At 41.2% G+C, this 15401-nt stretch overlaps 1 protein-coding gene across 5 annotated transcripts in view; it reads right to left on the bottom strand.

Annotated features, from left to right (window-relative positions):
• cald1a (caldesmon 1a) overlaps positions 1 to 15401 on the bottom strand; it is a 64972-nt gene that overhangs the window by 4345 nt on the left and 45226 nt on the right. For 4 of the 5 annotated variants that reach the window (XM_012921750.4, XM_012921752.4, XM_012921753.3 and 1 more), the window contains 9 exons: positions 14463 to 14566; positions 12150 to 12417; positions 9988 to 10125; positions 5231 to 5274; positions 4941 to 5016; positions 3349 to 3489; positions 3075 to 3170; positions 1550 to 1618; positions 12 to 48 (listed from right to left, as the gene is read on the bottom strand). In XM_012921750.4, the coding sequence (XP_012777204.1) occupies positions 12 to 48; positions 1550 to 1618; positions 3075 to 3170; positions 3349 to 3489; positions 4941 to 5016; positions 5231 to 5274; positions 9988 to 10125; positions 12150 to 12417; positions 14463 to 14566 (973 nt within the window). Of the gene's footprint in view, positions 1 to 11; positions 49 to 1185; positions 1238 to 1549; positions 1619 to 3074; positions 3171 to 3348; positions 3490 to 4940; positions 5017 to 5230; positions 5275 to 9987; positions 10126 to 12149; positions 12418 to 14462; positions 14567 to 15401 lie in introns of all 5 variants that reach the window. The other variant, XR_001167768.4, reaches the window with a different exon arrangement.

Below are 15401 nucleotides of genomic sequence, written 5' to 3'. Positions count from 1 at the left end.
GAAAAACTCACCATTAGCAACTGATTTGGTCTCCCCTCTGCCTGCCACCTGGAAAACACGAAGACAAGAAGTTAATGAGCCAGCGAAGATGCAGAAAGACTTCCACTTGCACCTCGCCCACGGATTCTTGCGCCTATCCCACCCGCTTCTGCTGTCTTCCCTGACGTCACAGCATAGCACACTACCTAATGAAAACTCTAACCACCACTTTTCCTGTACAGGGCCCTTTTTTTACATCAGCACAGACCACCGCCTGGTGTCCTCCAGCCCCACTACTCACTTGCAGACCACAGCCTCTGGCCTGCGCTGTAGCTACTGCGGCAACACAAGGCTGCCAGATAAGAAGGAAAAGAGAGTTTGTAGAAAAATGAGTGGTTATGGTGGATATCCAGCCTTTTTCCCCACTTCTGCTAAGCAGAGTTTAAATTTACACACAGACATTCGATAAAACAGATCATTCCCATCAGCTTTTAGTCAAACGTGTTTGAAAATCAGAGGCGATAACAGTGATTCACAGCGGTCGAGCTGCCGCTGCACACCCCAGTGAGGCATCTCTCCTGTAAAGAATGCTGTAAACAGTTCCTCCATTAGGGCAATAAAAAGTAAAGTGAAGCTGAGCTGGCTCGAGAGCGGTGATTTGTGGCCGTCAGAAGGAGCAGCAGTGATGTGATGCAGCCATTTGTGAAAAGTTTAAAGCCTGCAGTTGGACAACGGGCACACTCTTTGTTTTTTTTGTAAATTTACAATGTAAATTTGATGTAATCTTCTGGATTTTGTTGCGTCGGCTTTAATAACCTATGGATGTTAATGGAGGCAACAGTGTAACCTTTCTTTAAACTGACTAAGTCCACTTTGTGTGTGTTATTTTACAACAATTGAAAAGATTTCTATTTCTTTCTAGTTTTTTTCTTTTCTCTTTTTGCAGAAAGTGGCTCAAAGTGTACTGCTCGTCAAAATAAAAGCCTCTAAAAACACTGCGAGTCAAGGAGGCACAAAAAGTGACATACACGTTAGATCACAAATCTCTAACTTTGGACTGAAACTCAAAAATGTCCAACCACAGCCAAAAAAACAAAACAAAACACATACAAAAAAGTCAGTGCAAAGCAGTGTGGGCTCATTCAGTCATAAGCGCTTTGAAAAAAAAAAAGACACAAAAAAGACATAGAATAGTTTCTCTTTTACCTCTCCAGGCTTATTCCAGATTTAACGGTGAGGTCAACTAGCTATCAGAGTTCTTTAAAAACAAAAAAAACACATAAACGTGATTGTTACTCTCAGTAATGCCACACAGGGTCGAAACATCATGAGATTAATCTAATATTTCTACTTCATCTCTTTAACAAAATGTTCTCTTTGATTGACAACGACAGGAAACTGGAGCAAAAAAATATATATGGAGAGCCATCCAAGACCGCAAACTGTTTTGGCAGAGTCAAAACTCCATTCTGGACTTCTTCCAGTACGTGGAGCACTAATCTGGATCTTTTCCTATACAAATCTCACTTCATGTTAAGCAAGTAAATGGGCTGATATTAATGACATCTACCTTGGCCGGAGAGGCGCCTTTGTTTTCCCATAGACTCCTCTTGTTGGTGACGTCAACAGGCTTCAGGTCCTGTCAGGGGGAGAGTCAGAAAGCAAGCGCATTATCAGTGCATACTCTGCATTTGGAGCTCTGATTGAAAATGTTCATCGTGTGGCAGCAGTGGCGGTGTACCTGAGATGTAGGCAGGATGGAACGAGCGCAGAGAATGACCGATGCGATCAAGCGGAGAGGGGTTTGTGTGGAGGAAAAAGCGCTCACACGATAATCAATAGTCTGAGGCAATCCAAGTAAAACTCGAGAAAGACGTCTTAATGCTGTCACGTTGGACATAAAGTTATGTGCAGTGAAAGTTTCCCCTGCTCTGTTTTAACAATGTTAGCACACAGCATAATGCTCCAGCATGAATATTTGGATAAAGTCACAGCTTTAAATGTTTCTATACACTTGGGAAGGACAGGACAAAAAGCTCAATCATTGTCTGCAAGCAAACACTGCAACGGGTTTAGCATCAAATGCTTGAAAATGATGCCACGTCTACACTGTCCACACGCACTATAGCTGGAAATTACAGCTGCGAGAGCAGCAAGCTCACACACGTCATAATTCATTTTTATTTGAGGCCACCAGGTGGAGTCAGAGAGAGGATACAGCCTGCGTCCAACTGACCTGCTTCACTGCATCGTTTGAAAGTGATCATAAAACATGTCCTACACAGAACATAAGCAGCAGTAAATATGACACAGGCATAAAAAGACAGCGGGACTGGAGCAGGAGAGGGAATGCTGCACATTATTACTAGTCACTCTCACTGTTATGTGGAGGGTCCGCTACATTAAGAGCCGTTCCAAGCCAACTGGTCTAACGTGGGAGCAGCAGCGATGTCGGATAACTGCCCATACACCTGTTTTATTTCACAAGGATGGCCTCAGAGAACCTTCAACAGCACTTCACACTCCCAGCGAAATGGGAGGGTTTAGAGGCCACAGTGGGATTTGGCCTTGGTTGACAGTTAAAGAAAAACCCACCAGCTGTCATTGGATTCTGGGTCAACTTGTTAAATCGTGACTGGTGTACAATTCAGTTCAATTTGATTTATATAACGTGAAGTCATAATAACAGTCATCTCAAGAGTCTGCAATAACAGAGAGAAAACCTCAGCTATCAAAAGACCGCTTATGAGCAAGCACTTGGTGACAGTGGGAAGGAAAAACTCCTTTTTAACAGGATGAAAGCAGGCAGAACCAGGCTCATCGGGGGTGGGTCTCTGACAGAGGCCAGTGGCATCACTCTCTGCCAACCAAGCACCACCCACTTCAAAATAAGAGCCAAGAAAAACAAAATACAAAAGAGAAAAACAAAACAAACTTTGGCAGAAGAATGACTACTTGTGTTTTCCATGACAACTTTATGATATTTAAAAGATGACCCTAACCCTAATGCAGGCCACTACCTTCATGTGCTCTGGTTCTGGATTTTGCTCTGAGCTGAGTGCTAAGTGTACTGTGCTCATACAGCGTTGACCTACCGCTGGCCTTCCTCCTGGTGTCTTGCTGCTCTCTGGGGTTTTATTCAGCCAGTCGTTGATGCGGCCCGCTACGCCTGTCTTTATCACAGCTGCTTCCTGTTTGGACAATGTCAAAGGTCAGCCAAGCCTGGTCATCACTGGCAGCGGGGCAGAGCAGGAAGGACCAGTGAACTGGGCTCTTTCCTGTCTGTCCTTCTCTCGCTCATACACACAGAAAGTTTCAACAACTTTCTAACATCCTGCACCACCTTTACTTTTTTCTTTTTTTTTTTACCTTGAATGTGCTCCCGCCGCTTCCAGGCGAGCTGAACACGTTGCCTTTCTCCCACATGCTCTTGATGTTTCGTATGCTGTCGGTGACCACGGGCAGATCCACAGCTCCGGAGCGAGGGGATCGAGACTCCTTGTTCTCTCTCTGAGGAGACAGAAATCTGGGTTTTAAGCTACGATAAAAGCTCAGGAAAAAAGCATAAATACTAACAACTCAATGCAACGTCTTTGTTATGTTTTGGCTAAGTTGGGGAGTCAAAGTAGAATGTTGTGCTCAGGAGTGGCACTTTTGGATTGATGATAATAATATTTCCAGAATGATAGCCAAAAATAGGCAGTGCAGGCACATTTTAGTCAAGCAAATTAAAACGCTTACGGAATGAAATATTACTTTTTCTGCATAGTTGCTTTTTGACAAATATTGGATATTTGCACTAGAGATGCACAGATCAATCAGTGACTGGTATGTGCAATGTGGGTGGAGCTATGATGATGTTTTGATTGCTTCAACATATCTATTTATGTACAGATAAATTATTGAGCCATAGCACAAACCATTGCTGTGCAATGATGTGTTTTAACTTTGTGATGCTCAGGGTTTGTAAGATTTAGTCAAGTTAAAACTGAGGGTTATCTTCCAATTTACACACAATATAAAAACTTTGTGAGGGTTTGAGCTGTCACTTGAGAAAGCATCGTGCCAAAAACAAAAGAAATCTTGAGAAAAACAATTGCTGATGCTCACAAAGCAAATGCTGGATATAAAAAGTTATCATAGTGTTTCCAAGTGTTGAGGACTGGAGTGAGAAGTATCATCAAGAAATTCAAACAGAGCCACACAGAGCAAGGCTGGCAGAGGTAGGCAGTGAAAGATTTCAAAGACTCTGAAAAGAAAACTAGTGAGAAATGTGTCTAAAGACCCCAGGACAACTGCCAAGACACTAGAGACACAAGAGAATGACTTAACCAAGTTGGGAATTGTGATGTCAAAGAAGACAATCACTAGAACCTCGCACAGGGAATGAACTGTGAGCCTGTAGACCTTCAAACCAGACTGAAGTATCCTAAGGAAAACCTCGAGAATGATTAGGTATACTAGAAGTCCGTCACCTGAGATGAAACTGGAGCTCTTTGGTTATAGAGATTCTGGTTATGTTTGGAGAAAGACGAGAGACGTGCACAACCCAAAGAACACGATCCCCACATTAAAAACACGGTGGTGGGAGTGTTATGCTTTGGGGATGCTTCAGTGTGTCTGGAACTGGGAATCTTATCAAGGTGGAAGGACTGAAGAAACAACAACACAAAACACACATCACTCCTCCAGAAGACTAAAGTGAACATTACTGACTGGGCAGCTTAAGGCCCGGACTTGAATCCCATTCAAAAAATCTGTGTCAGAAGACCATCAAATCTGGAGGAGCTTGAGAGATTCGCCAAAGAAGAATGGGCTGGGATTGCACAGGAGACGTACGTGAAACTTGTTGAAAATGACAAACAACTCCATCCATCATCCATCCATCCATCCATCCATCCATCCATCCATCCATCCATCCATCCATCCATCAGTGTTTTCAAAGCTGATGCAGAGCTAACCTGAGCAGCTGAGGTGTACTGCTCCAGCCTGTTGTCTATCTTGGACACCACAGGACAATGAGACGCCTTCATTGTGCTGCTGGGCAAAAGCAAGAAATTAACATACAGTGCATGAAAAATCTAAATGCCCTGAAAATGATATACACATTACATACAGTTTGGGCTTTACGTCCTACACTACAGACCCTCGGGTCTAGCTCTCGATTGTATTGTTCATATTCAGCAAAAACAGGATTGCTTAAAAAGCGTTGTTAGTAGAGGTCAACATGACTAAAAAAGATGACGCTTACCTTTTCTGTGCTGACTTGTTTAGAAACTCGGCTCTCTCCTCAATCTGTAAAGAAAGGTTAGAAATCTGTGAGTTATAAATATTGCATCAGAATTGCTCCGCTGCATGCAGTACATCTCTACCACACTTCAGATATTTATTACAGCATCCCTGCTGCTGATTCAAGTGCATCAATCCTTTTATTACCGTTAATATGAACTCATTTCTAACTTCAACATGTAGACACGCCTAGTTCTAAACAGTCACTAAGCTTTGATGATTAATAACATAAAGGGGATCTGTTAACCTGTGTGCAGCTTCAGATTTTGTTTTTCTTGACTCCACCAAAGACATAGTTCATAATAATCCTCATTTGTTTTAAACTGAGGCTTGCTGTGACACCTAAGGCCATCTCAGCTCGCTTTCCCTCCACTTCAAGCTGACTTCCCTTTGCCTTACCCGGCAAACAGATAATTTGAACAGAAGGTGGGTGGAGCTGCTATGCTTGCAGCCAGAGCTGTGTGCCTGAGACGATCATATTATAGATATCTGTTCTCACTGACAGCTTACAGATCCAAGAATAAAGCAGTGTGAGCCCTGAGCTTCTGCCATACAGGGGTTACTTCTGCTCAATATTTTAAACTTTGACCATGTTTATGAACATCCATCATCGTAAGAGTATATACCACAGACAAGAAATAGGTCCCCTTCATGCACTTAACTTTATTTCCCGCAATCTCTTTGCAGGGTGTGTTTTTAAATAGTAAATATCTCATTATTATTTTCCTTCATACGTAATATAATTTGGCTTCACTTGAGCAGCACCAAGATACTGTTCCCTCTATGTGCAAAATGCTCTGAAAGACATGCACACACAGTCAGAAACTGACCCCCACCCCACAGCAAACGCTTTGCTCTCTCTGCCTTTAGTCTGTGGGAATCTCTGAGGATTGTTTATGATCAACGGCACAAAAGGCTAAAAGAGAGGGCAGCACATGCGTTCCTTAGATGCACACATACACACACAAAACACAAAACCCTATAATAGGGACAAAAGAAGAAACAGCAGAAAAAAAGGCCCTCTTCCCCTCTCTTTATGAAGAAGGCCATTGCACTCGACTGCTACCGAATGTGGGAGTTCCCAAAAATACTCCCTGACAGGAAATTCCCCATTCTCAGACGCATTTTAAAGAGCTGTAGCCATCCGAATGCAGTTACAGTAATCCTGTTAACCCTAATCGCTTTCCTGCATATCCCTGCTGCCTGTCCTTCATCTCGTCCCTCTGTCCTTTTCTGCCACAGAACACTGAGCTTTATCTACAATACAGAGCGGGGTTATGGTGGTTTACTGCTGATAACATGAAGGCGAGCTCTCGGGACTGAGAGTTCCACTGGGAGCTGATTCCTGATAGTAAGACAGTCTTTTTTTTTTAACGTTTTAGTGTAACAGGAGGCACCAAATGGCAGCTGTCAAACAAAAAGCACCTAATAGCAAAAAGAAATGAGGGGAGTAAAGTGTGTGTCTTCAATGGCATGCATGTCATTTTGATATAGGAAGTAGCCTTTGGACAGGTTCAACAAAAACCAAAGGGGCATGAAATTCACTCTGCACATAAATCAAGCAAGAATATGCTCCAATTCACGTGAGCCAATATAGAGAAAAACAGATCTTTTGTTGTCTGTTGTCTTTATGTAGCAAAAGGTATTTCAGCATGAAATAGATTAGAGTTGCTTTTCATGCTCTATCTTCTTCACAGTTATGGGATTATTACGCCCGTATTTTGTGCTCCTATAATAACAAAAGGTTCAAACTTAAATTTCTGTGGTTTTATGTTCCTTTATAGTCAGGGATAGTGGAGACAGTCCAGGGATTTAGTGCTTATATGGTATATACCCGACCTACTGGGCTTTTGGGTTGTCCATTTTCTTAAATTAACAATGAGTTACTTCGTTTTTTGTGAAATGCATCAGCTACCTCCCAAGCATATGAGCCTTCTGAGTTTAAATTTAGCCCCCATTTAAGTACCAAAAATCGCTGCTTGTTAAAATGACCCCTATATTATAACCTGCTTACAATCCAAAAACATTTTCACATTCATGACAGATCTGCTTGCTCTCAAACTCATCTTAATAAAAACTACACACAAACAAGCCATTTTCAGTTTTGAGCGACAGATAGATGCCGTTTTGTCTTTATTGATATCCTTTTGTACTAACCGCATTAAGGAACTAGCTTTTCAGGTACTTACGAGACAGTGAGTACCTTTTGTTTTAAGCGTGTTTCCTGCTAGCAAAAATTAACTAGCTAGTCAGTACTATTCAGATGCCTTGCAATAGCTGAATAACTGAACCGAAATTCATATCAGATATTACAATCACTAAACATCGAAATATGTGGCATTTAATAAATGCTAAAGACGCTATGTGTCTGCAAATGTTTGTTAAGGCAACATTCATATTAGCTGTATGATTTTAATTTAATTTATGGAGTTTCCAGACCCCTCCTTTTTTGGATTATTTCATCTGTTGCGAAAACACACAAATTAACTCAAAGCAAAACACAGCACCATAACTGTTCATATGTTCCGTGTACGTGAAGAACACAACAGATAGATATGCACTCAAACAAACACAGTCACGAAGAAACACTTGTACGTACAGTGAACATGACGACAAAGTAAAGCTTTGTCTGTGAAGGGAGTGAAGGGGGCATGAGAATTACTGTTTACAAAGTGACCACAATTAAAAGAAGTGCCTGGGTCTAGTACAATCAGAGCTCACACACCATTAGAGCCAAACCTCTAGTCTAGAGTCTCACTGGGATGGGCCAGATGGATATTACAGCTAACTGTCACTAATTAGATTTTCTCCACTGGCTAAAAAATCCCCCTAGATTTTGTGTGCGTGGGAGTTGGCTTTTGGCAAAACTGAAAACATTTATTCACATTTGAGTTGATTAAACGTTCCTTTGCAGTGACAAACATTTATCTTTAGATAAGGCGGTGGGGAGGGTTGGGGGGAAACTTTTCTTCGTGCATTTCTCGAGAAGGGTTTAGATTTAGACAGTTTTAAAAAAACAAGTTACAGTTTGATTATTGCATCTCTCTCTCTGGTTTTATGAAATCCACTCCTTTATCTCAGTTAGATAACACTTGTGCAGATGCCAGTCACCTGGCGGTTAATCTCTCCAAATATTTGAATGTTCAGAGTAGGCTTTGCTGCACTGAAGGATAGATGGTGTTTGCAGGTTTGCAGGAAAGCTTTTACGGAGTTCTGCTGACGACTGCAAAGGAACAAGTGCAAATGCAGTTTAATACAGCACGCAAATGCTATAAAGTTGTTTTAAGCCTTAAACTTATTTAAGTGTTCACCCGCTGTTCACTACACTACATTGTCAAATAGCTTTGGATGCAAATGCTGGTTTGATTGTTAGCTTTGATGCCACTTGCAATGTAGTAAAATATCAGTGGTTGCCCAGTGAATTAATTTTTGACTCAATTCTGACTCAACCTGACTGCAATCACTTTAAGACAAAATGGTGAAGGTTTGCAAATAATTGCCATCTATTTTATAAATGGAGGCAGGCAGCCAGCATGTTGAAATAAATTTGAGCCAGTTTTTACTGATGAGCACAACTCGTCTGTGACATGTCTCTTAGCAATACTTTGCTCGACTGGTTGCTAACTGGTTGTGAATCACATGTAATTGGCAACTTAACCCCACTGAATAACAAACTAATAGCAGACTGATAGGAGACTGACAATGTCTTATTGGCTTTTGATCAGTAAAGTTTCTTAGAAGACGACAGCTGACTAAGTGGTTGTTGACCTGGTCCCTGTCTTTAAAGCAGTCATTTTAAAGGCAGCAGGATCACAAGTTGATTTTTCATGGTCGCAACAATTTAGCCTGATAGTTTTAGATGAAGTGCGTGCTTTTACTCTCTTGTCCAATTCAAAAACACAAGCACAAATATGTATTAATAGTTTGACTGTCTGCTTAACCAAAGCTACAAGTGTTAGCGTGGTCATTATAGTGTGTTCATACATAGTGTGGGGGCCTGTCAGGGATGTAAAGATTAGCTTAGCATTACAACACTTAATTTTCCAAACATTTTTGCACGTTTTATTTGAGTTAAGGATGAAAAATATGCAGTTTGAAACTAATTTACCTTGAATGATTAGAGTTTACATCATCATACTTCATCAAACTATTAAGAGCTTCACTGCATTTCAGCTTATCCTTACAGGTCAACAATAAATCATGTATTCAGCCATTAAGTGCAAATGTTTTAGTCCCATTTTAAGATGCTGATTTTAAAAACAGCTCAGATGGATTTAACCCATTTTTTAAAAAAAACCCTGCAGTATCCAATAAGACGTAAGCATGACTACTGTGAGCAATACATTGCACAAAAATATCAGTTTTTGGAAAAATTACAGAAATTAAAACTCAATTGCAAATTTATGTTTTTTTTTTAAATTTGAAGGTTCAGTTAATAATCCAGCGAAAAAAAATCTGGCAAATATTTCATGGTTCAGGCTTTACTGGAATAAAAGTCAGTCAGGAACTGCATTTTCATACAACAAACAGAGTTCATCTCTGCCTAATCGGCTTGTTAGCCCCCGCTGAAAAAAATCTGCCAGTGACATATGCCTGTTCAGGCCGCCGAATGATCTTTGTATTTTGATTTCTATTGCTGCTTCTATTTCTATCCTAACCCATATGCGCAGTACCAGAATGGAAAACCTGAGGTGAGAAGTCAAAGATAGTTGGACTGACCTTCAGAGAGGATCCTCGTGGGCTGAGACACTTAAACGGTTTGCCCTCTCCATCCATAGTGTCATCCACCTTCTGTCTCTTCTCAGCCGCCTCTGCTCTCCTCCTTTCGATCTCCTCTTTCATCTTCCTCTTCTCCTCCTGAGAAAGAGATGGCAGGCATTTCTGAGTGTCTCTGACAGGGAACGCGTTGGTCAATTTAATTACAGCAGTCCTGCCAGGTAATGCTAGCTTGTGTCTGCTAGCTGCTTGTATCGACTCTAACTAAATGGAAACATACTTATGCTGCCACAGGCTATCACATGATAAAGAAAATGTCACTGGCAGTTGACAATCAAAAATGCAGCCGACCCAGACACTTTCTAACTGATTTACTTATTTTATCAAATGAAGCAGGTCAGTCTCGAATTCAATTACTCTGAGTAAATTCTTATTTACAGCCATCGGCTGCCTCGGGAGAAAAAAGGCATTTTGAAAAGCCTGATACAGCAGACTATCAAGAGTTAAAAAAAAAGAAAGGAAAAAAAGTATGAATCATTTGTACAGTATTCAGAAGAGGGCTGGTGCTTGGCAGTATATCAGCCCTCTCCGGCAGCCTTGTCTTGGTTAATTAGTCTCTCTGTATCTCTGGGCCATCTTTTAATTACAAACCAAAAGGCCTCATTAACATCACACAAGAGGAGAAGAACAGGGGCAGATAGCTAGAGATGGGCCGCCACGTTCGGAGCCAAGAGCAACAAAGAAGACCAGTCAGGGTAATAGCGAGAATGTAGGGGCCTCGGCGCAAGCTGACTGCAAGCGAAAATGAGCGACGCGTTTCGGTACAGCGGGGGAACACGAAGGAAAGCAGAGGTTATCGCGTCTGAGATACGCAAGGACGAGGATGTTGTAAGAAGAGGAGACAGAGGAATGACATATGTGAGTTACAAGCGGGGACCCAAATAGGTTGAGTCATGATAACGGAGACGTATGGCGAGATAACGTCACAGCGGTGCAAGTGTGAGAGAGAGTGATGCATGGGTTTCTGCTCATACAGGTGCAAAGGGATGAATCAACATGGTGCAGAGCATGAGAAAATGTAAAAGACTGCAGTGACGGTTGTTGACTTCATTCTCACTGATGTCTGCATTTGAAATTTGATTGTTGCAACAGCTGTGTGGGCAGGCAATAAAAACCATTCAAGTCCATTCTTCTTTCGATTGTTTTGGGGTTTTTTGGTTTCGATCTTTCGCTGTTGGCCCAGTCAGAGGTTTAAGCACACACGGTGTGTTATTGTTGCAGAATGACTCATTTGTAAGAGATGGGCCGTTCTCGAGACTTGCTATCCCCAACTACAGCCCCTCCTTTTTTTTATTATAACAATAATGGGAACAGACACAACACTGCGTGTGCAGGAGCTTACAAATATCTCAGCAGGTGTTTCATCTGGACTCAACAAGATCCAAATTAGAAAGCAAGCTTCTTTTCTTGGGCTACAAAACTGAATAACTGCAATTTTTCCTGTAACTACGTAAACATATAGTTCAGGGATGTGTAGCTTTTTCATGCTTTTTCAAGTTTAAAGGGACAGCTTCATGGATATATCGGAGACTCCGATAAGCCATTTGCATAGAAATGTGGCTTAATCCAAAGATGAAAGGGCAAAAACAAACAAACAAAAGAACAATATTAAAAAAGGAAAAGATGACTGAAAACCAGAATTGTGTGATAATTCAGTCATAATAGAGAGAAAGAAGAATAGAGAGAAGCGTCTAAGAACAGTTGGTGGTAGCCCAGAGATTGATTTGAATTTTTTTACATTTATCACAGTTCCCAATTATCACAAGAAGAGACTCATAGCAACTTATTGCTCTTATTGATGTATCAAATTTGCTTTGAAGACAACAACTGACTGCAGGTGGTCAGAGAACTGGTCCCCATCTTTGAAACATCCACTTCGAAGGCAACCAGTTCAGAACTTCATTGCACATGCACAATAATTTTGCTGATTCCAGTCTCCCACCGATTGTAAGATGACACTCAGACTTGCGTCCATTGGCCACTTGCCTGAAACTCAGACTTTTATAACATCATGATTTTTTTTTAAACAAAACATTTACATAGAGATGGGATAAAACAGAGTAAAAACAGCTTAAAAGTTAAGTAAAACAAAACAAAACATCCACCTCCTCTTTGGCTTTCCTTTCTGCCTCTTCCTCCTTCCTCTGCCTCTCCTCCTCCTCCAGCACCTTTCTCCTCTCCTCCCTCTTCCTTTTCAGCTCCTCCAGCTCAGCTTCGGCGTCCTGCTGCTTCTGCCTCATCCTCTCAAACTCCCCGCTCTCCGCATCATCGCGACGACGCTTCAGCTCCTCCAGCTTGCGCTCCGCCTCCAGGCGGGCGTCCTCGTCCGGGTCATCACCCGCAGAAGGCTCGGGGGAGCGCACGCTGCCGCGGCTGGGAAGGGCACATAAAAACACGGGTCAGCACACGGGTCGGAACGGAAAGCTGGTTGCCTTTTGATACCGGTATTCAAATGCACACCAGAAGAATATGTTGCCTTCATGGAATTCACACAACAAACAAATGCAATCACGTTTGCAAAGATAAAGTTACAGGCGGTATCAAGTTTCGTTCCAGTGTTTCAACCTGAGAACTCACTGCAGGTGACCTGCGACAGAAAAACACGGCCACTCTGCCAGCTGAACAAAAACAACGTGTTTTTCTTGAAAGTCTGAATGAGATTTGCTTTTCAATTATGTTTCAGAAGCCTCGGGCTACATGTTTATACTTTCACACCAGCCTGTGCAATAAATGATAAATGTCAGCCTCATACATAACTTCCTGTCTGATAAAACTAATTTCCTTTAAAATGCAGTACATAATGTTGTTTATCAACAGACTGTTGTCCTCTCCTCGCACTCGGTCACAATGAGCTTTGGTTATTTGTAGTTTGATCTTTTCAGCTGACCTTTGGGTCTGGTATATTAAGTTACTGCAGTACTTTTCCACAAGTGGACAAGAGTAGAGTCACTGATATATCAGCAAAGGTCTTGAGCTTCTTCATAAAAATCAAACTTGTGCAGAAATAAGTCCAGCAATTTGCTGAAATGTGCAAACACAAATGAAAATACAATATATAAGGCACAATCAGAGTTTGTGGAATTCTAATGAACTTGAAAATCAATATTCGGTATGACCACCTTAATTCTTTAACACAGCCTGAACTCTCTTCTCATTTCTTTAAGTAGTCTTCAGAAATAGTTCTCCAGCCTGTTTGAAGGACACCCAAAGCTCTTTTTTGGATGTTTACTGCCTTTTGTTCCATTTTCTGCTGATTTGATCCACACTGCTTCAGTAATGTTGTGGTCAAGGCTCTGGGGATGCCAATCCATGACTGATGGTGTTCCACTGTGTTTGTGTTTTACTACACTGACAATGTGTTTGCTGATTATTGTCACATTAAACACCGAAGCAGTTGCCAATCACATGTTTCCGGTTAGTATTCCATGCTGGATCTGATGTACTTTCTGAGTTTACAATTCCCTCTATTTTGAAAAGAACACACTTTACATTGAGCTATACCAAGTTTTTGAGACTTAAAATAGTCGTTTAGATTAAAAAAGCTATTTCATGTCTGTTAGACTGTGTTCTTTGCTTTTTTTTTGCAGATTCAACTAAAGATCTGGGAACAAATGTTGCTTGTTAGCAATAAAGTACCTTAAGATAAATTTATTGGTTATGTGTAGACAGAACACTGACTCATCTCTGGAGTTAGGTGTCTTTTTTATGCTTAGGTCAGCATTAAGTAGCATAACAAAAACATTTCTCTGAAAATGGTCGGGTGCAAGGACTGAAAAGTGTGAAAAACAGCCAATGTCCAAAGAAAAAGTCTGAAAGACCTTTATAAATGCCTGAAGAATTGCTGCTCAAATAATACAAGTAAATGAAGAAATGAGAAATGAGTGGCGGCTCAGGACTTATGCACAGCACTGTAGCTAAGTGGTTTTTTATATCTAGCCTTTTTTTGCAAGAAAGATTAGATAAGCGCAGCTGCTATTAGTCACATTCATTGAGTCTGTGTGTTTTATTCATGCATACAGGTTTCATTAACGAATTAGTCACCTGTTGCTTCAGAATAAAGGCATCATTATCTTTTTTAGTAGGACTTAAATAACCATTATCAGATAGGTGACAAAATATTGAACTGAAAATGAGAAAATATTAGCCTAATTTCTGTTTGTCTGCAGTAAAAAACAGAACATTTATCGAGTTAGATGACACAAACTACTGGCAATCTTCACATTTTTGCAACAGTGTAAATACAAATTGCATTCTGGTCTTTATGATTTTTCACAAATTAGAGAGCGTCAAACTGTCACACGAATCTGAGCGATACTGCTGACAGCTCAGGCGCTTGAATAATTCACAGGACTGGGCTATCCCCAGTTTGGCCTCAGGGTGACAATGAGACAGTGTGTGCTTTTGTTGCTGTTGTGTACCTGGTGGTCCTCTCAGGTTTCCTGTGCTGTTTGGGAGGCGCCTCCTCATGCAGCCCTCCGTTGTGCTTCCTCTGATCCTCCCTCTCCTCTCTGGGCTCATTCACCTAAAGCCACCCCCCCCACACACACACAGAAAGCAAGATAGAGTGATACTGAACAACAAAGGTAGGCAGAAAGGTGCATAGAGTGAAGTGTGATTGGATTCAATCATGTGACATCACATGATATCCCATAAGAGAAAGAGAGCACGCCCAAATAAAATAACACAGAACATCACATCACACTACGTCCACTCCAGGATTACTGTTGACAAAGGATTATCTAACATGTGATCACACTGGGAGTGTCTCCAGCTGGGTATTTCCTACATCCATTTGCTGTCCATAATCAGAAACATAATTAAAGTCTTATATGTGATAATTACTATTTCTGTGAAGTACATATCCAGTCAAATTTTGAAGACCATGGGATATATTATGAATGTAATGCAAATTATGAATCTTTACCAAGAAAGCGCTATAAACTTTCTTATTCTTGCACTGACACCATTTCAATATAAAATGCTGACGTCATCAGTTAAATATGCTTTTCCCTATTTTTGTCATAGCTATCTATCTGTCTATGTTGAAGTGGTGAATCCACATTAAAACACAGCCATATGTCCAGGTAACCCCTAATAGGCAAGTTCAAACCCTCTTTTTTCAACCAGAAGGAACTGGCCCCAGTTACACAGGCTGGTTGGCAACTGGTTGGCAACTGGTTGGCAACTGCCAGATACTAGGGAAAATGTACATTCGTCCACCAGTTAACGAGTGGTTATGGGAGGTTGCTTGCTGTCGCTTGATGAAAGTGGTTGTAAAGAACTATATGATGCAGCAGCAAAAACTGAAAGGCAACTGCAGTGGTCACCCGCAGTTTGCATGGAAGACACCAACTTGT

Source organism: Maylandia zebra, linkage group LG17, assembly GCF_041146795.1.
Source record: "Maylandia zebra isolate NMK-2024a linkage group LG17, Mzebra_GT3a, whole genome shotgun sequence".
In the NCBI taxonomy this organism is placed as follows: Eukaryota; Metazoa; Chordata; class Actinopteri; order Cichliformes; family Cichlidae; genus Maylandia; species Maylandia zebra.
Note: the sequence above shows the minus strand (reverse complement) of the source record. Positions and strands in the feature narration are given on the sequence as shown.